Here is a 22,358-nt window from a genome sequence, read left to right as displayed (position 1 = left end):
TAAACCCCGCCCCTCATCACCGCCGCACGTGTTATGGGCGGGGCGTGCTCAGCACAAATCTCCGCTCGGTCAGCTGATCAGACTGCGCTGGCTGTTCTGGGGTAACTCACCGTAGCTGCAGCAGTCCTGAAGTCACACTGAGCCGGTATGTGCCTTCTGAAACCTTGGGGTGGGGGAGATGCCTCATGTTCTATCTATACAAGGCAAGCACTCAGGTGCTAGAGATGCTTTCTGCTGTCTGATTGCTGAGCACTATTATTGCAGATGTAAAAGTTTCTCAAGTATGTGCTTAGTGATCCCCCCCGTACAGATCATTGTGGGTCACCAGCCGCAAGGGCATAAGCCCAGGTGAGCAGGATTAAACCATTATTACAGGGGTCAGGCTTGTCTTGGTGTCATGCATTTCGAGCACACTGGGTGGTGCACATAGAGCTGTGACATGTAGACTGGACTTGAGCTCTTAGAGGGAGTCTGTCACCAGGATGAAGCATCCTAAACCAGCAATGCAGACCGCTCAGACTGAGTATAATGCCTTTATCCCCATGAAAAGTCATGCCTCCATTGCTGACATTCATTTTATCCATCTGTAGCGCTGAGGGTGGTTCCATGGCTCCACGCTGCTCTCATATGTCCTCTCCTGTCCGCAACAGGGAGTTATTCTGAAGTCTTCCCTTGTCCTGTCCCTCAAGGAAAGGGGGCCTGGGGAAGAGGGCATATTACAGCAGTGTGGGGTGTAGTAGTTTGGAGACGCCATCTCTGCCCCCGACTGATGACTTGAATATTGTGAAACAAATGAATATCTCAGCAGCAAAGGCACAAATTTTCATGGAGGAAAAAGGTATTAAATTCAGGTGACCCTTACCCATCTGTTACAAGTATATTCTGCTTCACAGACAACCTTTAGGTCACCTGACCAATCCCCACTTTGTACAAGCCACATAGCATGCCTAGAAAACCACCTGAATGAGGCCGTTCTATGGGTACAGAACTTCCACAGGAGAAACTTGGAATTTTAAAAAAAACCCCACTTCTGGTATCTGTCCCTACCATTGTTCTACTTTGATAGCAGCAAACAAGCTGAATAGTTTTTTTTAGCAACTGTTTTTACTTGCAATTTTTTTTTTTTTTTTTTTTTTCCTCCTCCTTCCTTGTTGACCAAGCATTCCATGATCCTGCACTATGGCTTCCAGCTCTACCAGCATCAGAATCTGTTCACGGCACCACTTCTTCCTGGTTTTGGTTGTTAAAAATACAACCGCATGGCAGAACCTGGAAGAATAGCTGCACTCATTTACCAATCCCAATTTCTACTTATGGCCTCTTCTGCTTCCCCTTTATCTTTCAGGGTGCCCTGTATGCCACACATCGCATTCTGATGCAATGATGTAATGTGTAGTGCATGGGCCCCCTAGAGGCTGAAGAAGCCATGGGGATCAGGAAGTTAATAGCAGTTGGGAGATTAACTGATGCCCCGGTGGGCCAGTCCAAGACTTCTATTACTATGACTTTTCTTTTTCTTTCAGTTTCCGCCATTCACCAGAAGCGCCAAGCATCTGCTAGTCGTAAGTCTATGTCTTTGTATAATGTTGAGGAACCAGTAATGCTTTGCATCCCCCTGGTCCATGCATACCCCCAGTATATTTTGAACCAGTTGGATAGGTCAGGGCTCCACAGTAATGCATATAAAAATATTGCATGTAATGTGTTCCTATGGGAGATCGTGATGTCACATGTATACAATAAACTTAATATCAAATGTCAGCAGTATCTGGATTGCAAATGAAGTGACGGGATTTGTTAGACCTCCTCAGCTTGTTTTGCAAATTCCTAATTAAATGAAATTTATCACCAAAACCCAGCAAATCAATATTGTTTTGTCAATATGCAAATGAGTTCTTTGCACCAATGAGAGCTCTTGTTATTCCAAAGAGGTAACAATTCCCTCTTATGGCCTATAGAGTTCTTTTGTATATTGACAAAAACTGCAATCTCTAGCAATGGAGATGTCAGTTCAAAGGTAAAAACTCTTAGATTGGTTATGGCCACTGGAAACTGCAGGGTTCTGGTGACTCTCCCAATAATAGAAACAATACAACCAACTCCTGTATGTCCTAATTGCAATAAATGCCAGGTAACTATTCTCTTTTAAATCAAAGTTAACTTGTGCATCATGGAGCAGAGTTCTTGCTTACCTGAACACCGTGGCTGAAAATACATATTAAACACATCCAGTTCTGTTCTCATAAGGGGTCCTTAGAAATCCTGGCAGACATCTCACTGTGCACTGGTCCTCTCGGTTATGCACACTTTCTGTAAAAGAACAAATGAGTGGCAAAGTGTTTGGCGGTTCCAGAACTGAGCAGGTAATGAATTGAGTTACTGTACGAAGCCTACGCTCATCCATTCCGCTATGCCTGGAATGTCCATTACATGCTCTCTTGGCCTTGAGTGCCTCCTACTATTCAAGAAGCAGTCATTCATAGGAATACTTAATACTGTTTGATTTAGAATCTTGTTGAGTAACAAAGTCTTTGTTGGCAACACTAACCTGATTATTCAGGGTGGTAAAGGAGTTATATGCCATCAAAGCTAAAACCAGTTACACACTACTAACGTTCTAGACAATGGATAACTGGCACAAAAGTTCTATGGGAACAAAATGGCCCAAAAATTTTGTTTAACATGAATAAGATGCAGGAGAAACTGTATGACAGTGATGTGTATAGTGAACATAGCAGCAGAGTCTACAACACTCTGTTACCATATAATGTTTGTCCAGAAGATATGCCTCCCCCCCCCCCCCAAAAAAAAAAAAAAAAGCTGATTATCCTTGTTGAGGGAAGATGGGGGTTCTTCAGCAAATTATCACTTGTAGTAATATTACTCAATTTTCCGTCAACACATAGACTTTTTTTTTTTTTATTCCTCTTATAGCACTTGTTATAATTTGAGGTACATCAGGTAAATGATGTCCACTTATAGTCCTAACACTGTGGGAGCCCTTGTAACTGATCTATGGTAAAACTGCACATGTATGATGGGTGTGCCAGCCCCACACCTCCACGGATCCATTCTTTTATCTAGTGAGCTTGGGCTAGAAAATGGAGAGGTAAAGGGCCTGTCTTCAGTATTGCCTTTTGCTGCATAGACAGTCTCTCTGGATATGTATATTGATTTTACTTGCTAAGAGAAGATCATACTTTCCTATAGTAGCTCAACCTCACCACCTTTAGCTATACAGCCATTTGCTTACCCTAAAACATTCTGTATTTAGTATTTTGCTTACATAAGTGACTGGCTGTAGTTTATCAGGAATAATGGATAACCGCACACGCTGAATATGTCCACTGAATATCTGCAGGAACGAGGAGGTCTATTTGTATTGTTTACCTGTAGCCAAGAGTTAATCTTCCTGTCCACTTATACAAGCAGTACATCTCTGTGGTGCACTAGCAGTTAACTATCATAATCAGCATGGGGAATCTGATAGAAGGGACTACTCTCCTTCAACCAGACATATATGTTGATTCTTTTCAGCTACATATAGCAGGGGTTTAGCTATAGGGAATGGAGACCCTACAAAGTGTAAAATATACCACTACACTAAATGGCACAAGGTAAGTAGAGTCCCTATTACAGACTTTGCATTGCATCCCAGCAGCTTCAAGCTGTGCCTATGTTTTCAAGTCACTGAATGAACATACAGTATGTTTTTGCATTATGTGCACATTTTTAGTTCCTATCATGCAAGTAACCAAGCACTGCAACAAATCCTGAGAATAGGCTTTCATTTACTGCAATTCTTTTCATGCTGGCTATCTTGGCACTTCCCCTTGTTTTAGTGTTGAATCACAAGCTGGTAGAGTATGAGATTTATTTTCAGAAATGATTTTGATATGGTTATTAGTTTTGCACATTCAATGAACTACTTGTTTTATGACTTGATTCCAAATTACCATAGAAAATTGTTGTTAAAATCAGTAAAAAGCATATAATTGTCAGGGTTGTTGTGCATAGACAATTGCCATTTAACTACAGTGACTTGCTATGTAACTGCTCTTTCTGCTTTGTGACTTTATATTATCAAGTGTATGGATATACAAATACACGTCGTATTTTAAGTACGATGCAATACCATGTTAAATGCCCTGAGGAAAAAAAAAATCATAGGGATGTTTCATGCGCAGAATTTTGAAGTCTAATATATTCTTGCTTTTTGCAAACTACATCAGACTGCAATAAGTGGATTGTATAAATAAAGCCCAAGGTACAAAAAGTTCTATGAAACCTAAAGGAAGGCTATAGTGGTGGCACCGGAGAATTGAAGCCTCAACCCCATTCACTTGCATAGAAGCAAGGCTGGAGCCTGCTCCTCTGCCTTGCCTGCAATAGGAAAAAAAAGATTGCCAAACCTCACCCCATCCTATCTAGTCCAAGATGGAATGGATCAGAAGGAACCTAGCCACGGAGTTGTCTACAGAATTTCTGCAATGCTTGTCAGGATCATGATGCAGACTGAAATATTAAAGGCAACTATTTAAGGAAAAACATTTGAGCAAAAATTGAGGCAAAAATTAGAGAGGTGACCACAATAGTGCTGATCTGCTTTGTCCCACACTCCATCTCAGAACCTGCATGTATCAGAAATGTATTACTTGGGTTGTGAATATGCTGCAAGTCAATAACTGTGATGGCTTCTGAATAAGTTTGGTCAAACGGTTGGCTTAAATGCTCACTAACTCTTTAGACAACTTTCTCATTTCATAGAGCATGTCATTCTGTACCAACATGTAATGCACTTTAACTAAAAATGTGGTTGCTTTCTGCCTGAAAAACCTCTTTAAATTTCCTGCTGCTAAGTTCTATCTACTTTACTGTTCATTATTTTGTTACTAAGTTAGTCTGTCCCTAGATGCACTTCATTCCATCTTGCTTATCTCAGTGAGCGAAGGGGCAAATCCTTTTCCCTCTTCACACAGTGAATGTATGGGGTAGGAGATGATGCTCACCGCTCGCACACAGACATGTCTGCAAACTGATAGTATGTTGAAACTTGAAAAGTCTGAGAATTTTGCAAATAAGAGTTTAGTCTAACAAAAGTCTTCTCTGTACTTGTATCTTCTGCTTGTTGCCTAAATAACCCATCTGTAATCGCACAAGCATCCAAAAGATCACCTGACTGTATTTGTAGCTTTAGTTGTGTTTTGTTTTTGTTTTCCTGAAAACTCAGGTGCCCCTTAAGGCCCACTAGTGTGGAGATGGTTAGAACAATCAATGGATTATTTAAGGTTATTTAATTGCCCAGTGCAAAAAAAAGGACTTTACTAAGGGGCAGCTTCCCAATATCCTACAACTAGAAGTTACGTCTGTAAGGACACTGACTTCTCCATCTTGTGGTTTATTTTATTCAGCGGCAGGGTTTGCTCATGACACAATGTGTGAATGATACGCAATTTTTCTAATGTGACATTTACTTCCTCTTGTTTCACATGACTCCGCTTCAGGAAAGAGATGTATGCTTTCTGCAGTGTCTATACAGGAAGAAAGTCATATAGAAGTTACAGTGGGCAGCCGGGGCGGTGGAGGACTGAAATGTGCAGTGAAAATGCAGAGATTTCTTAGGATATAAAATTACTCTATTTATATCTTGTTTTAAATGCTTAGGATGCCCCTGACTTATTTGCGATGGCTTATGACTACCTCATCTTTAAGTCAAGAAGCCATCAACTTCCCTCTACATATACTCCGCCCACCTTCAAAGAAATATGGGAACTATACCCTAGAGGAAGATGTAAGTATGAATAATTTTTATTAAAATCTTGTATGTTTAACACTTGATGCTCCTCTAGTCATATTTATATTGCATTCTAAGAGGACTTGTGATGACCTCAAATGAAGTGAATCCTAAAATGTTTGTTTATAGAGACTTTAACAGCCTTTGTTGCAAAATGGGATATTATAGCAAACTACCAGAGATTTATGCAGATTGTACAGATGTTTAAAGTAGAACACTGCCTACTGTTATATCCACTTCTCAGAGCAAGGCTAGCTATATACAGCATCTCAATGTAAGCAGTCTTTTCATTCACTGATGGTAAACCGTCCAGGAGCTAAAAACAAAGTACATGTCTTGCGTCCATCAGGAACCATTGTGGTTCTGATGGTGCTCAGTAGAATATCCACAGAAGCAAAGGCAAGATGTGGCACTTACCTGAATGGATCATTAGTGGAGTTCATGAATATTGTGTTTCTTGACATTCAATTTATAAGGTTTGCACACTTTGATGTCTCTGCCAACATTAATCTCATAACAATCATCTTTGTCTCCAGCCTATTCCACTTCCCTGGCATTCTGTCTATAATATAATATTCCATTAAACAGGGGTTGGTTTCAATGATTTATACAACAAATATTGTTGCTGTGAAGTCTGACATATTTATTACAATGTTGTGCGCAACTTCAAAAATATGTTGTAAACCTGTCCAGCAGGTCTTGCCTGCCTTTATGGTAAGGACAAAGGTGAGAGTAGGAAGGTTGTGTATATTTACGAACTCCTCTACTGAGTCTGCGTAGCCACGTCAATGCCTGCCTTTAGGTACCAGTTATATAACACCTTTACCTATAGACTGGCAGATCAACGCCCAACTAGAAAGCAGGCAAAAGATACTCAAATACCACAGAGGTCTGTGAGCGACGATTAATAAATTCATAGAAAACTCACTAGACAAATGATAAAATGCCGGTTTATTGAATAAGCGATACAATTTGTAATGTCACATAAAGGGAGGAAAACATTAGAAAATAACCACATGTAAGCAATGAGGCATACAAGCGGGAAGGGGAGTTGTAAACCTAGATCTATGAGCTACCAGACAAGCATGCAATGAGATGAATCCCAGTGCAGACCTTAGACCAGGGATAGGGAACCTTTGGCTCTCCAGCTGCTGTGAAACTACAACTCCCATCATGCTCCATTCACTTCCATGGGAGTTCTAAGAACAGCAGAGCAAGTGTGCATGCTGGGAGTTGTAGTTTTGCAACAGCTGGAGAGCCGTATGTTCCCTACCTTAGACCTTCCACAATGTTGCTTGTTTTGTTTTCCTCTTCATGTAACTTTACAAATTACATAGCTTATTTAATACACATGCATTTTATTTCTCTAATGAGTTTTCTATGTGCATTTATTTTGGCAGATCAAGCTACATTTGGTAAAATCCGCCTGGATTTTTTGTGATGGGCATGCACACAAGATTAACAGCATATTCTTCTAAACATAAGTTGAGGGCATCTGTCAATCTGCAGATAAATATCATGCATGGCCAGTTTCAAAGTCCTCTTATAGATTCCTTAAAGTTGCGTGCAAGGCTGCAGCAGCCTTAATGGATATTGGTGTGCTTTTCATTAGTTTGCATTTGCTGCTGCTTCTTTGGGGCTTGTAAGTGTTGCCACCTCTGAATTTTTATTTTTTTTTTTTTCAGAAAATGAAGTGTTTATCCCAGAAAATTATTGCAATTAAAAATGTTTATTTCCTTCTGTGTATATTGGAACAACACAAAAAATAGAGGGGGGAAAAAAAGCGAAAAAATTATAATTTCACACACCCCAAAAATGAGCTGGACAAAATTACTGGCGCCCTCAACTTAATATTTGGTTGCACACACTTTGTAAAAAAATAACTGAAATCAATCACTTCCTATAACCATCAACAAATTTTACACCTCTCTACTGGAATTTTGGACCACTCTTCTTTGGCAAACTGCTCCAGGTCCCTAATATTTGAAGGGTGTCTTCTCCCAACAGCTATTTTAAGATCACTCTACAGGTGTTCAATGGGATTTAGATCTGGACTCATTGCTGGCCACTTCAGGACTCTTTCTGGAGATTTTTGATGCTTGGGGTCATTGTCCTTCTGGAAGACCGATGACCTAGGATGCAAACCCAGCTTTGACACTGGGCCCTACATTGTAACCCAAAATCCTCTGGTAATCCTCAGGTTTCATGATGCCTTGCTCACAGTTAAGGCACCCAGTTCCAGAGGCGGCAAAACAGCCCCAAAACATCTTTGAACCTCCACCATATTGAACTGATAGTGTGTTCTTTTCTTTGTAGGCCTCATTCCATTTTCAGTAAATGGTAGAATATGCTTGTCTTGGTCTCATCTGTTCACAAGATGTTTTCCCAGGAGGAGTTGTCTTGTTTGCATACATTTTGGCACACTGCAGTCTAGCTCTTTTCTGTCAGCAGTGGGGTCCTTTCATAGTTTCATTTTATTCAAATGATAGTTCGTGCTGACATTGCTGCGCCCTGATTCTGCAGGACAGCTTGGATTTCTTTGTAACCTTATTGAGGCTGCTTATCCACCATCCGGATTATCCTGCATTGTAACCTTTCATCAATTTTTGTCTTCCATCCACGTCCAGGGAGATTAGCTACAGTGACATGGGCTGTAATCTTCTTGATTATGTGGACAAGGGAACATCGTGATCTCTGGAGATTGTTGATGTTTCTCCATAATTTTGGTTCTCAAGTTCTCAGTGTTCTATTCTTTGTTCTCCACCTTAGTATGGCACACACAATGCAAAGGCTGAGCCAACTTCTCTCATCTGGTTTCAGGTATAATATGTATATTGCCCACACCTGTTACTTGCCACAGATGAGTTTGAACGAGCATTACATACTTGAAACAAAGATATTTACCCATCATTTTGAAAAAGCAGGACAAATTTTTTGGCACCCACTTTTTGGAGTTTTGTGTGACATTATATCCCAATTTTTTTATTTATTTTTCTTCCAATTCATAAACCTGCAGTCCCAAACAATTACACACCTTTAGAATCTTGTTGCAGTAAACTATGCATGACTGTCTAGGTTGGCATTGTATGAAGTGTGATTTGCTAAAATATTGCAATCTTTGTATTTGAAAAGTTCCAGTAAGAAATATCAACAATGTTAATTATTAACTTTTATACTACATATTTATTTTATGCAGTGCCGAGAAGTGGGGAAGTTAAATGCTTCCCTCCGTTGTGAGTTTATCAGGACAACTGCTGACTGCAATGACACTGATGGATACATAAGATACTTGGATGGGGCGTTTTGCAGTTTCCCTCCTCAGCTGTTTCCATTGGCTGTCTTTCTATATGTAAGTGTGTGTATGGAGGGGATTCCACCCCCACCCCACCTCAAACCCTGTTGTCCTGCATTCTTGTTTGTAGTCTGTGGTTGGAATATTAGATGGAGTATTTGCCAAGAACAAAGTCTGTAACCTATCATTTCAATAATGGTATTCAGGACTTAAAGGGGTTCTCCAGGGAGTTTGTGGACATTTACTACTTTTATGGGGGGGGGGGGGTTAGACTCCCTTCTCTCCTGTAGCTACCTGTACTATGTGAGCTGGCAGACTAGATGATTGTAGTAATAAAGCTAGTTTCCATACTGGTGAACACTGCGGAGGAGTAATGTAGCATAACATGGGGACTGGATGCTGGTTCTGATCACGTGACCAAAGGCTGCAACACACACACACACACACACACACACACACACACACACACACACACACACACACACACACACACACACACACACCAGAACATGCAATTTAGTAGGGTCACAGTACCACCTGGACAGGAGTTTATACTGTTTCTTGGAGGCAACTAGAAAGACATGTACGATATGGAACAGTCTTGACATCTGTTAATCAGAGAAGAGCCAAAGTCCCATGGAAGAATGGAGGGGGGGGGATTGGTTTAGAGTGCCTCAAATTTACTGATGGCCCAAATGAAGATAGGAGGTGGTAAAGACATTGGGTTTCTAGAAAGATAACCGTTTTCTAAGTGTGTGTGTAATGTGTGTTTTTTTTTTTTTTTTTTTTTTTTTTTTTTTTTTCCCAGGCCCTATGGCTTCTCTACCTCTTCATAATTCTTGCAGTGACAGCAGAGAAATTGTAAGTTATCCTATTTTTATTTCATGCTCCTCTAATCTTTAACAGGTATATCTATCATACCCCATAGCAATTTATCTGGTGAAGCAAGTCTACCATGCTGGTACAGTACAACATGGCATGTAGCTTAACTAGGACTTTTTTTTTTTTTTTTTTTTTTTTCTCTCCTCTCTAAATGATGCCAGAAACAGGTTTTAAAACACTTTACAATTTATTCCCAGGATGCTTTAGAAGCCTCAATATGATGGGTAACCATAGTATAAACTGTACAGTCTGCGGCTCACGATTGAGGACCAGATACTCTGTAACCATCTCAACATATTTGTCATTATCTCTTAACTGAACATGACAGTTGTTCTAATCTACAGGAGTCTTGGTTTCATTATCATGGCTAATATAGTGATAGGAGGACAATTCAAATTATCTTTAGATTGTTTGATGCAATCTTGTTAAGAGGACAAGTTTTGACAGTTGAGACTACGGAGATTGGATTAGAAGTAGTGTTGTGTTTGAGATGGCCCAAAATGAAATTTGAGGGTCTAGATCAGGGTTTGACAGCTCCAGACAGGGCTAGGACTAGGACAGACTAGGACAGGGCTCTCTGCTGTTTTTGAACACAGACCAGTGCTGCTCTTTCTTATGTACCATGGAAACAAATGGAGGGTAGGATGTGCTTTGGGGAGAAAAGCTGTGATTCCATGGGCAATTACTAATATAAATTGGAATACACAAATATAAACATAGGGCATACAAAATAGAGGTAGACACTAAAAGTGAATACATTTGCCGGAAAAAAAACAAGGCAAAACTATCCAAACACAATTTATAAAAAAATATAACTAAGTTTATTAATAATAAATGCATAAAAACACAAATATATAAAAAAAAACAAAAAAAAAAAACACATCAATAAACCAGCATACAGGTAGGTGTGGTAAATGATATGAACAATCACTGAAAAAATAGGGGGGGGGGGGGGGGGGAGAACGACTGAAGACATAGTGCCAGTAGTATATACAATCACCAATATTTTATGCACAATACATAATAGTGGACCAATGGCTAAAACCATGGTAACCTGATTGAATGTAAGGCTACATAGAACACCCCTTATAAGAATAGGAAATACAAATAGAAAGTTAATACCAGAACCTTACCAAGTGATGCATGGAGTAACTTCTCAAGATACACGTGTTAGATCTAAGTCTAAAACTAAAAAAGACTAAGTCTTAAACTAGGTCAACGCAGACTCTAAAACTGAAAAAAGTCTCACTTTGATCAATTCACCTAGTGAGTCCTGGTTTTGATTCCAAAATTGTATTGTGTGATTCTTGTAATCAGGACTCTTATGTCTCTGAGAAGTCCTATAAATGTACTCTGTACTCAACAGTAGGTAAAACTTTCAACTCAAACTTTTTCTTCCAGTTTTTGTCCGAACTTGTCTGCAATCTCTCGAATACTCAGGCTATCCCATAATGTAGCTGTATCCTTTTTGACGTGTTATATACTGATTGGATATAATATAGAATTGTAGTTTAGCAAAACACATCCACTTATCCGATTATGTTCCAGTCAACTTTTACAAACACCAAATGTTTTTTGGTGCTAAACATTAACAGGTTATAAATCACCTACGATTCACCTACCGCACACTTTTCAGTGCCATTCACAAATGGATATTGGGGTATATTCATGAATTATGTGATGTTCCAGATGTGTAGCACTGTCCTGAAGTAAACTGTCTCACAGGTAATTTGTGGATTGGATGTAGCTCTTGAACTGGATAAAATGGCTAATTAGAAACTACTATTTGGGGTAAAAAGACTCCTTAATATACATGTGTGTAATATATAACTCTAGAAAAGAGAGAGAACCACTTCTCCTTAACAACTGTTCTCCATGGTGTCACTTTTTTGGCCTTCGGGAATGGTGCCCCTGATGTGTTTAGTGCTGTAGCTGCTTTCTCTGATTCCAGAACTGCTGGGTTAGCCATAGGTGCACTCTTTGGTACGTATAACTACGTAACTAATTGTTGCTTATATGGTGTGTTAGAGCCAGCCAGTGAATTCTGGCACATATAATAAGCGTTGAGACTTTGTCTATTCCAGGTGCTGGTGTGTTTGTCACCACTGTGGTAGCTGGAGGAATTGCATTGGTGAAACCATTTACAGCTGCTTCTCGTCCCTTTCTACGAGACATTGTATTTTATATGTCTGCCATTTTCCTTACGTTCTTTGTGCTTTACCGCGGTTATATTGGCTTGCCAGAAGTTTTGGGTACGTATAGAAATATTCCATATCTATTTAATTCATAAACTAAACTTTCAAAAAATTCTTTAAAAGTTTGCATTTCTTTTAACTACACTTTTACACTACACAATCCATTGATAAGTTCTTCAGTTTAAACTTTGTTACATTAAAATTCTTCAATGTTAACTATTTTTGTCATCAATGTTTAAACAGTGTACTTGTTGCTCTACTTGGCGTATGTTCTTGTGGTTGTCCTATCCTCTTGGATCTATCAGAGAATGCGTTATCAGTTATTATCTGCCCCCAGCTTGGATGAACCAGGTAAGGCTGCCTTGGGGATTCACAACATGCACTTTGCAACTTAAATTGTCATGTCATCTACTATATAAGGGCATTAATCTTCTTAGGAACTCTGCAAACTGGTCTCTCTGCAGACTTCCTTCCCCCTGCATGATGTATTTGCTTATCTTGGTACAGCCTTTTAACTCAGACAGATGCTCAAATAAATGTACATAAAAACCCACAATGGTCACAGAAATAACTTGAGTCTGACAAAAGTAATAACCAAACCTTTTTCATCTGGAAAAGGCACGCTTCAAACCCAAGACAACTGGAGGAGTTTGCTCATGAGGAGTGGGCCAAAATGCCTGCTGAGAGGTGCAGAAGTCTCATTGACAGTTACAGGAATCGTGTGATTGCAGGGATTGCCTCAAAAGGTTGCAACAAAATATTAAGTTACAGGAACAATCATTTCTGTCCAGGCCTGTTTCATGATTTTTTTTATTTTTTTTTTTGAGAAAATGTATTTACTTTTGTAAGATTCAAGTTATTTCATTGAGTTTTTCTTCTCTTAAATGAGGGGCACCCACAATTTTGTCCACGTCTGCATATCATGAAGGGTGACCTAAGGATGTGCTATGTTGAAGCTTAAGGAAACGCAGGATTTGACACTTTCAAATATATCTTGCCCAATCCTACTTTTAGTATGCTTATATCTGTGGATAGCTTTAAAAAAAAAAAAAAGTAAACTAGAAATGTTGGTTATACAATTAGCTGAAATGAGCCTTTTTGAACCACTTACCAGAGCCGGCATTGATTCAAAGTAAAATTATAGTTTGAGGGGTTTATCATCCCTGAATCAAATCTTCATAAGGGTCACCCATGTACATCAGTCTATGATCTGTCAAGGTTTGACATCCAGATCCCACACTCGGTCTGTCTGTTTTAGCTACTTCTGAGTACTGGAAGCAGCTAGTGGACAGGTGGCACTGCTCCTATTTAAGTAATGCAGTGACACTACCTCATCCACTGCATAGCAGTGGTTCTGATATACTGCATAGCTACTATGACTTGCATAGGGCTAGCACTGCATGTGTTGCCTAAACTCTAGCAGCTTACAATACCCTGAAACTGCTAGAACAGACTATCTCTGCAGGGTCCAGTCGTTGGACCCTAACAGATCACCTATTGATGATCTATCCACAGAATGGGTTATTTAGTATGGCAGCTTTATTTGGGGTCAGAATACCTACTGACCAGTTCCCTTTTAAGTCTCGATTCACATTAGTGCTTGGTCTCTGAAGGTTTCTGTCCCTCATTCTGCTTGAAAAATGGGAGAAAAGTCTGCAAGCAGGACTTTTCTCTACATTTTTCGAACGGGAACTGGGTGAAACCCTTAGTCTATGGGGTTCATGGATAACCGTTTAAGTGGATTAGGATTCCGTTCTTCTGGCCCCCAAGCGAACCCGAAGAATGCAATGCGCTAGTGTGAACCTAGCATCAGTATGCCTGAAGAGTTTTTCAACATGGCTACATTTAGTGTGTGGTATTACCTTCATCACTTATAAACATAGTACTAAAACTGGTTCTTCCTCCTTTTGCTCAGATCTTCTATCGGACACGGAAGAAAACACAATCTCCACTCCTCATGGCTCGGAGTATGGTATGATGATGATTATAATTTATTTTAAATCTCTGTTATGTCTTAAGACTAAGTTCAGAATTTGGCAGTAGTTCATCCTTGGTCTTTGAGTTTGTAACGATCACCACCGCATCTTTTTAATCCATTAAGTAGTCTCTTTAATTTTTAATCAGTTTTTGGATTTAAAATACAAAAAGGAAAACCAGTTCCAAATCCCCCTTGGCCTAAAAGGTTTTTCTGTTCCTGGGTTGTGTTATATGTTGACCTATCCTTAAACTGTTATCATCTGGCACCTAGAGCTTGCACTAATCCACTGTTCCAGGTAGCCTCCGTGCAACTTGGACTATACAGTATACAGAGCTGAAAACCAACTCTGTACACTGCAGTGGCCACACCAGTGTGCTACAGCTCTACTTGTAGTTGTGAAAGCCATAAAGTTAATTTCCTTTGCACATCTCAAATTGTAAATAGTATAAAGTATTGCCCAAGTCTTATATTTAGGTGACCTGTAAAGAGTCATTGTCTAATAAGCTGTCCATTTTATATGCATGGATTACCCAGGAGATGAGTATCAACCATTATTGCCACTGCAACACACTACATGGAACATAATGTGGAATGGCATTAATCCAGTGGACTCTAGGAAGTGGAGACAAAAACGCTGGTACTGGAAAACTTTAAAAGCTTTTAAGGTATGGGATATGTGATGTTAAGGGGCGCTTCTCACAAACATAACCTTATCTCAACTTGTAGAGGGTTACTTAGCAAATATAAATGAGAAATTTTCAGAAACCCAACCATGACGTTCTACTTGGGGGTCAAAAATATTGGGTAGGGACAAGTGTGCACAAGATAACCCGGCTGTGACCACAAAATCATGACTGGGTGTCTGATCATAGAAAGTTCCTGTTTGTCCTTGTATCCATTGGCTACCAAATGCAGGTAAGACAGTCACCACTAAGATGGTTAGAGAACATCTTTTAAAAAAATTTAATTCATTTATATTTGCAAAAATGTGTTGTGTGGTTTTTTGTTTTTTTTTGTTTTGTTTTGTTTTTTTTTTTTTATTATAATGCCAGCTGGAAGTATGCTGCAGAATAGCTGGTCGTAGTATCTTCAAGAAAAGGACAGGGACCATTAAAATAAACCAAAACTTCACTTAATTACAAGTGCTTATACAGTGCTACTAGGTTTCAGGAAATGCATCCCCAATTGTCTCTCTTCTGTAACTGGAGGTTAGCTTCTTGTCTCAGAATTACGTTTTACAGTAGCCACTTGGACCATAGAATCCTGACAAAAATAGGTGGGGGGGGTGCAAAGAGGCACTCGATTCCTAAATACTCAAAATTAATTCTGGTATACAATCACTAGGGAACTGAACAACTCCCAAGTGGCAACAATGTGTTAAAAAAAAAAAAGTGATGGAACTTCTGTAAAGTGTTTATCCACAATTCATTGTAAGGCTTAACGTTTCGGGAACTTGTTCTGTCAACAGGCATTGGTCCAGATACTGGTAGGCTAATCAGGTGATGTCATATGGTAGTGTGGAAAGAACTAAATGTGGGTGGTGAGAAGTGTATGCGCGGCATGCCATGCCACACCATGGTTCTTTCCATACCACCATATGAACTCACCTCATTAGCCTACCAATGTCTGATGGGACAAGTTCCTGAAACATTGTACCTTACAATGAATTGTGAATATACTTTTTGCAGGAGAAAGGTGTGCCGTCACTCCCAGCCCCCTTCCCCTGTGACTGTATACTGTGAGCTTTGCAGGGGTCATTGTGCAGCTGGGGAGAAAATGAGCTGTGACCATCTATTGTGAATGGGGATCCCCATGTTATCATTCAGTAGATGGCACATTTCATTGCAGCAGTCACATCATTACAATTGCATCTCTTACAGAAAAAGAACTGTCTGCCTATTAGGTGTAGTCATCACAGTGGAAATTGAAGAATTTTGTTTAAAAACAAAATTTTTGTTGGGTACACTAACGATCATGATGTTATAGAGATACTTCCCTATTGGCAATTGACTGCTTCCACTCTACAACTCCAAGACTCTGGCATGTATCTGAGCATTTGGTCATACAGTCTAAAGATTGTGAGTTTAGATGTACATTTTGTAAAACGTTCACTTATTACCATAAAAATAATACTCCAATAAAAGTCAGTCGGTAGGTGTGTGCTTTGTGTTGTGTGCAATATTCAGATATATTCAGCCACTTCTCACTGTACATAAGCAACTTCTCTTTTAGGGAGCGTTCACACTACAGTCGGTGTCCGACATGTAGTGTCCGCTCCTAGTGTCCGCTCAAAATCTGTCACGGACACTAGGAGCGGACACTAGATGTGTCCGTGACACCTGTCATTCACTTGAATGGGCATCGGATGCGTTCTTTTGCACTCTGTGCCCGTCCTTCCCTGTCCGCAAGAGAAGATGTCCGACTTCTCAAGCGGACAGAGGAACCCTGCATGCAGGGTTTTTCTGTCCGCTTGAGAAGTCGGACATCTTCTCTTGCGGACAGGGAAGGACGGGCACGGAGTGCAAAAGAACGCACCCGATGCTCATTCAAGTGAATGACAGGTGTCACGGACACATCTAGTGTCCGCTCCTAGTGTCTGTGACAGATTTTGAGCGGACACTACATGTTGGACACCGACTGTAGTGTGAACGCCCCCTTAATTACAACAATCATATGTTGCGCACTGTTGCCCCCTAGGTTCCCATAGAGGTTTTGCTGCTACTTTGTGTGCCGGTTGTGGACCCAGATAAAGAAGACCGCAACTGGCAGAGACCTCTCAACTGCCTACATGTAATCACCAGTCCACTTCTCTGCCTGTTTTGTCTGCATTCAGGGGCTTGTGAGTACCAGCCTGTTATTCTTACTGCTATTCATCATAACTGCTGCAAAGCAATTTGTTCACTGTATGATCTTACAGAATTATGCTCCATTTAATGGGAGATTTTCTGCCCTTAGATGCATGCTACTTTATTCAGGAAGTTCTTCCATTGTGGGCCCTTTTGCTGCTGATTGGAATTCCTTTGTCATTTGTCATTTTCTTTACCACCAAGAATGGAGAAGCCCCCAAATATCACTGTGTAAGTTATTTGCCACCCTACTTTACTTCGTTCTATAGGATTTTTCATTTTGGGGGGCTTGTATATTTATTTTTTTTTTTATTTGTCTCTTAGATCTTTTCTTTTATGGGTTTTATTACAAGTGCACTCTGGATAAGTGCTACTGCAACTGAAGTTGTTAACCTTTTGCGTACCTTCGGTGTCATCTTCCGCCTGAGTAATACAGTTTTAGGTCTGACTTTGCTTGCCTGGGGAAATAGTATTGGAGGTGAGTGTAGAAAATTATTCATTTATACTAAAAGTTGAATAAATAACTACAAAAGGAACAATGTATGTCTAAAACTCATATACTCCACCAAAAGTTCCTTTTAAATGCTGATAACTGGATATGGAAGTGATCCACACTTGCCACATGTTAGTATTTTACCATTCTGTAGTCTGCCATGTGTAATATATATTATAGAATTTTATTTTATTTTTTTACAGACTTTGTATCTGACCTCACGTTGGCTCGTCAAGGTTATCCACGCATGGCGTTCTCTGCCTGCTTTGGAGGGATTATCTTCAGTATCTTTTACATGGTTTTCTACACAACACTCAATAGCTTTCATGAAGTTTAGTGACCAAAAAAACTTTGGGAGTGTTTCTGTAAGGTTGTGCATCTGTCAGGTCTCGTATGCTATTTCTATGGTGAGCATAGGATAGACTCAGGTGATCAACTCGGGCTGTTTGGCACAGTCTGATCTAAAATTGTAGGAAACTGAAAGTCCAACTTGTCCTCGAACTTAAATTGGACAATTACACAAAAGAGGGGAGGAAAGACTGATTCCTTGGATCATGTGATCACAGCTAGCCTCCTCTCTCCTGTTAAAAACTAGCTACCTGTATTGTGGGGGATGGCTTTACTATAGTAAGCCGGTCCACATAGCACATATCACTTCCTCTTCTGTTTTCACAGTTAGGTAAGCTACCTGGGACATGCGGACTGGTTCCAAAGTCCAGCTTCATAAAAGTGCCAGAAGAGGCAAGGTGAATTGTGCACTCCATACAACCCCTTTTAACACCCTATTGCCTTAAGAACCACATCCACAAAAATTTGTATTCTCTACCCGAGAGGTCCCCCCAAAAAAACAGGCCAATGATCACTTGGTACCAGGCTGGCTCGGTCATCGGGGACCTCTGTCTGGCTACTAGATGTTGGCTGAAGCCCCTATGCTGTGTGCAATAGCATAGGAACGTTGGAGGCACCTGGTGCAGGACTTGTGTGGTGGTGGGTTTTTTTTTTTTTTTTTTTTTTTTTTTAAAGTGGTATGCTGGTGTAGCCTACACCAGCAGATCTCTTTCCACTTAGTTGTTGTTGCAGTTGTGGGATCTGTTCTGACACACAAGGCGTGTGAAGTTTCCTGGGAGCAGCGTAGAATATACAGTTTAGTGCCGCTGGGGCCAGGGAATAGAATAGAAGATGCACACATCCTGTGTACAAGAACAGATCCCTGGAGAGCTGCATTAGTGACCAGGTAACTAAATGTAATTCTAGTTACTGTATGTGGGGGGGACTATTAGTGTTAACTGTGTGGGGGGAGTCTGCAGTATAACTGTAATGGAATAGCTGTGGTGCCCTATTAGTTAGTGCACCCCCTCCCACAGGTAATGTCATGAACTGGGGGTACTATATAACTGTAATGGTGCCCTAGTGAAGTCCCCCTTCCACAAACAGAGGTAACATTACCTGTGGAGGAGGGGGGGGGGGGGGACACTACTAGGGCACTATTACAGTAATAGTACCCACCGGGTTAATGACATTGCCTGTTGGGGAGGGGGGGAGGGGAGTCTCTTGTCTGTGAGGTAGAGGACACTAGTAAAGCACTATTACAGTGATTGTGCCCTCTCCTACAGCTAATAACATAACAAGTAATGTTAACTGGTGGGCATTATTACAGTAATAGTACCCACCGGGTTAATGACATTGCCTGTTGGGGGGGGGGGGGGGGGGGAGGGGAGTCTCTTGTCTGTGAGATGGGGGACACTAGTAAAGCACTATTACAGTGATTGTGCCCTCTCCTACAGCTAATAACATAACAAGTAATGTTAACTGGTGGGCACTATTACAGTAATGGTGCTTCCCAACCCCATGTTCTGTATACTCTTGCATGCTTCTACTTCAAATCAGATGTGTACATGGACTAATCTGGCAATGGTCTCCTTTTCCTGAACTGGTGTTAGATGTGCTCATTGGTGTTGGTCTGGGTTGTCTCCTACAGATGAGTCCATCCAAGACAGAGTTACAGGTTAGTTTCTTGAAGACCCTGATATGGTCACACCAGCCAGACCACTTTCAGGCTAAAACCCCATGTTGTGGAAATGCAACTTTTTTTTGTGTGTTGAGCCAAGGATTGCTACAAAAGTCATGGAAATGTATTGGACGTACTTAACTTGTCCCTTCTGCTTGATCCACTCCTGGCTTTGGCTCAAAAGAAAAAAAAATGCAGCAAAATATGCAACAAAAAAACTGCATTTTCACAATCTGAATAGTTTGCCCTTCCTGTGACCCTCTTCTAACCTGGTTGTGGATTCCTTTGCACTCCATAACTTTTGAGGGCCACTTGCTTGGTTGCAATATAGAGTAAATCTAAATATGCATTGGCTCCATGACAGAAGGAAGAACTCTGGCTAATGTTTTGGATTGCTGGTATTAATGTGAGCAGAAGAGAAGTTGGCCAAGCTCTTACCTAAACCTTGATATCTTGTTAATTTCTTCTTCAGCTTGAAGCTCAAGGACTTCTGGTGTGGATCCTGGCGGGAGGTCTAGGAATCAGTCTGGTTTTCTCGCTAATAGCGGTACCTCTACAGTGTTTTCACTTACGAAAAGGATATGGGATTGCCCTTGTCTGCCTCTACGTTCTCTTTCTAGTTGTTGCACTTTTAACTGAATTTGGAGTCTTCACACTAGAAAGCTTTTCTCCTTAAGGAAGAAGTCTTGGAATTACTTACAAACTAAATATGAAGGGACTCCTTTCTATCACCTCTACTCCAGATGTACCTAACCCTTAATGGCTGCATTATTGTCTCAGGACTTTTTTTTTTTATTATTATTATTATTTGGGAAGGGGGGGGTGTTTTGGGGGTTTTTAAACTCATGTTTTTACTATGCAATGTTTCCTCTTTTTTTTTTAAAAAAAAAAAACAAAAGTGGCATTTTTTAAATTTTTTTTTTTTAAACTTGGGGTGATCTTGATATGAAGTGTGGTTTTATCCATTTTTTTTTTTTTAATTTTGTGGGTTTTTTCTTTTTAAATGTTGTGATGGCATTAAACTGCTGCCCCTACCCAGGGTATCTGATAGTGGTGTCTAACTACTTTGTAAGGCACTTTTTTTTTTTTTTTTTTTTTTTTTTTTTATTTGTATTTTAAATAAAGCTGTTCCATGTTTCCCATTCTGTCCCTATCTTTAATCTCTCCATAGGAAAAAACAACCAAGTATCACAGCGCAAACTGTCTTCCGCTGCCTTTTGTTATATATTGTGACAGGGTGGCACTTCAAGGATATAAGCAATATTTCAGGCTCTGGAAAGGCTAGCAACATAAGAATCTCATCTTTAAGCACTTCCAGACCACCCATTGGGTATATACCTCCAGATAGTGGTTGCCTTGTTATGCAAGGACATACCGGTATGGCCTTGCAATTTTAAGCAGCTATACAAAATCTTGCAGAAGCAGGGAGCCGACTGGCAGGGATGGTTTATTACCGTTCCTGAGTGCTGTGTACACAATTATGGGAGTTGCCATGATGCAGCTCCCCTATGACCCTGCAATCATGGGATCCACCAGGGTTCAGAGACTTGGGGTAAGTTTAGACAGGGTTTTTTGGTCCGCAACTTGAGGCGGAGGCCGCCTTATTGATTTCAATGGGAGCTGTCATTTCAGTCAGGATTTTGAGGCAAATACAGCCTCAAAATCCTGACCAAAAAACTGTGTTAATGGACCCTGAGGGTAAGTTCACACAGAGGAAAATGGTGAGGAAAGCCTCCCTTGAAGTCAATGGGAGGCTTTTTTTTTTTTTTTCTTTTTTTATAAATGTGCTGTACGTTTCTGTTCAGGTGTCCCCAAGCAGACTCTCCTTCCTCCAAATGGAAACCAGAGCACAGATGTGAACCTAGCCTAAGAAGTGCATGCTGTGATTTTTCACTGACTTGAATGAGCAGATGCTGTTTAATGTACTTTGACAGAACATGAACGTGAATGAGCCCTTTATACATTAGTAATTTTGTATAGTTTTCACTAGTCTGAATTTACATACTCCATATACAAGCATTTGCAAATACACAACATAAAAAAATAAAAATATGGTTTCTTATTTAGGCAAAAACAAAACTTTTTTTTATTTTTTTTTCCCCCCAAATGTATTCTGTCTTCTGCAAAAAAAAATAAAAAAATTGTCAGATACCTAGTTTAATACAATATGTGCCCTTATACCTTGAGCATCTGCTCCTGGCACAGATCCCAAGAAACAATCTGCAGGGGCAGTGGAGCGCCAGTACATTTACATGGAATCATAAGTTAAATACTGAAAGCTAAAGGGTCCATTGAGTTCCTTTGTACCTGGGTCAGTAGACAATGGCTCCAAATTCACAGGGGGAGATGGACAATTATTAAATGAAGTTATGCAGCCGTAGCAAACTCTAGACAATAACTTCTTCAATTTGTCTTAAGCAGTAGGTATGTTAGTCACTGACAATTAACCGCCATCTCCCATGTGCTTAGTAGGGCAGCTGATTGTACATACTCCTCATATGCAGTTGAACCCAGCCATTATTTGCTGGTATTTCTCATACTTGCCAGTATGTCCAGAACCTGCCTGCCATGATTCACTCTTGCAGCTAATTTGTAGTTTAAGACTGGGGTGTTATGTGGCGTAAACGCCGTGACTTGCCTGTGGCTTTTTTTTTTTTTTTTTGCTGCTGGATGCTATGTGGAGTCTTAGGCTTGGTTCACACATCAGTATGCCATCCGTCCGTTTTGAATACAGTTTGAGACTAAAAATGGACTGATGCACATACTGATTGTATACTGACACATTTTTATGCTCAAGGCAAACGCTGCCTGTCACCTAGAGGACAGATAAGGGGATTAAAAGTAGAAAATTGTAAACAGAGTAGAGATAA

General features: G+C 40.2%; 1 protein-coding gene across 1 annotated transcript; it reads left to right on the top strand.

Annotated features, from left to right (window-relative positions):
- The first annotated feature begins 72 nt into the window (after positions 1-72).
- Positions 73-20,270, top strand: SLC8B1 (solute carrier family 8 member B1). The gene is made up of 17 exons (XM_075276626.1): positions 73-145; positions 1,524-1,562; positions 5,665-5,791; positions 8,991-9,143; positions 9,895-9,947; positions 11,370-11,426; positions 11,845-11,951; positions 12,053-12,220; positions 12,407-12,514; positions 14,079-14,135; positions 14,676-14,806; positions 16,839-16,980; positions 17,097-17,218; positions 17,312-17,465; positions 17,684-17,764; positions 19,421-19,485; positions 19,961-20,270. Exons 3-17 carry the CDS (start codon positions 5,666-5,668, stop codon positions 20,162-20,164), a joined length of 1,728 nt encoding a protein of 575 aa, XP_075132727.1. The 5' UTR covers positions 73-145; positions 1,524-1,562; position 5,665; the 3' UTR covers positions 20,165-20,270.
- Positions 20,271-22,358: the final 2,088 nt, after the last annotated feature.

The sequence above is a fragment of the Leptodactylus fuscus genome, chromosome 1 (assembly GCF_031893055.1).
Source record: "Leptodactylus fuscus isolate aLepFus1 chromosome 1, aLepFus1.hap2, whole genome shotgun sequence".
Classification (NCBI taxonomy): domain Eukaryota; kingdom Metazoa; phylum Chordata; class Amphibia; order Anura; family Leptodactylidae; genus Leptodactylus; species Leptodactylus fuscus.
Note: the sequence above shows the minus strand (reverse complement) of the source record. Positions and strands in the feature narration are given on the sequence as shown.

Excerpts from the sequence above, each read along its gene's own strand:
- SLC8B1 (XM_075276626.1), top strand. The coding sequence starts at position 5,666 with ATGCCCCTGACTTATTTGCGATGGCTTATGACTACCTCATCTTTAAGT. Across the intron at positions 14,807-16,838 it reads AAACTTTAAAAGCTTTTAAG|GTTCCCATAGAGGTTTTGCT; the intron begins GTATGGGATATG and ends GTTGCCCCCTAG. Across the intron at positions 17,765-19,420 it reads CTTTGGAGGGATTATCTTCA|ATGTGCTCATTGGTGTTGGT; the intron begins GTATCTTTTACA and ends AACTGGTGTTAG.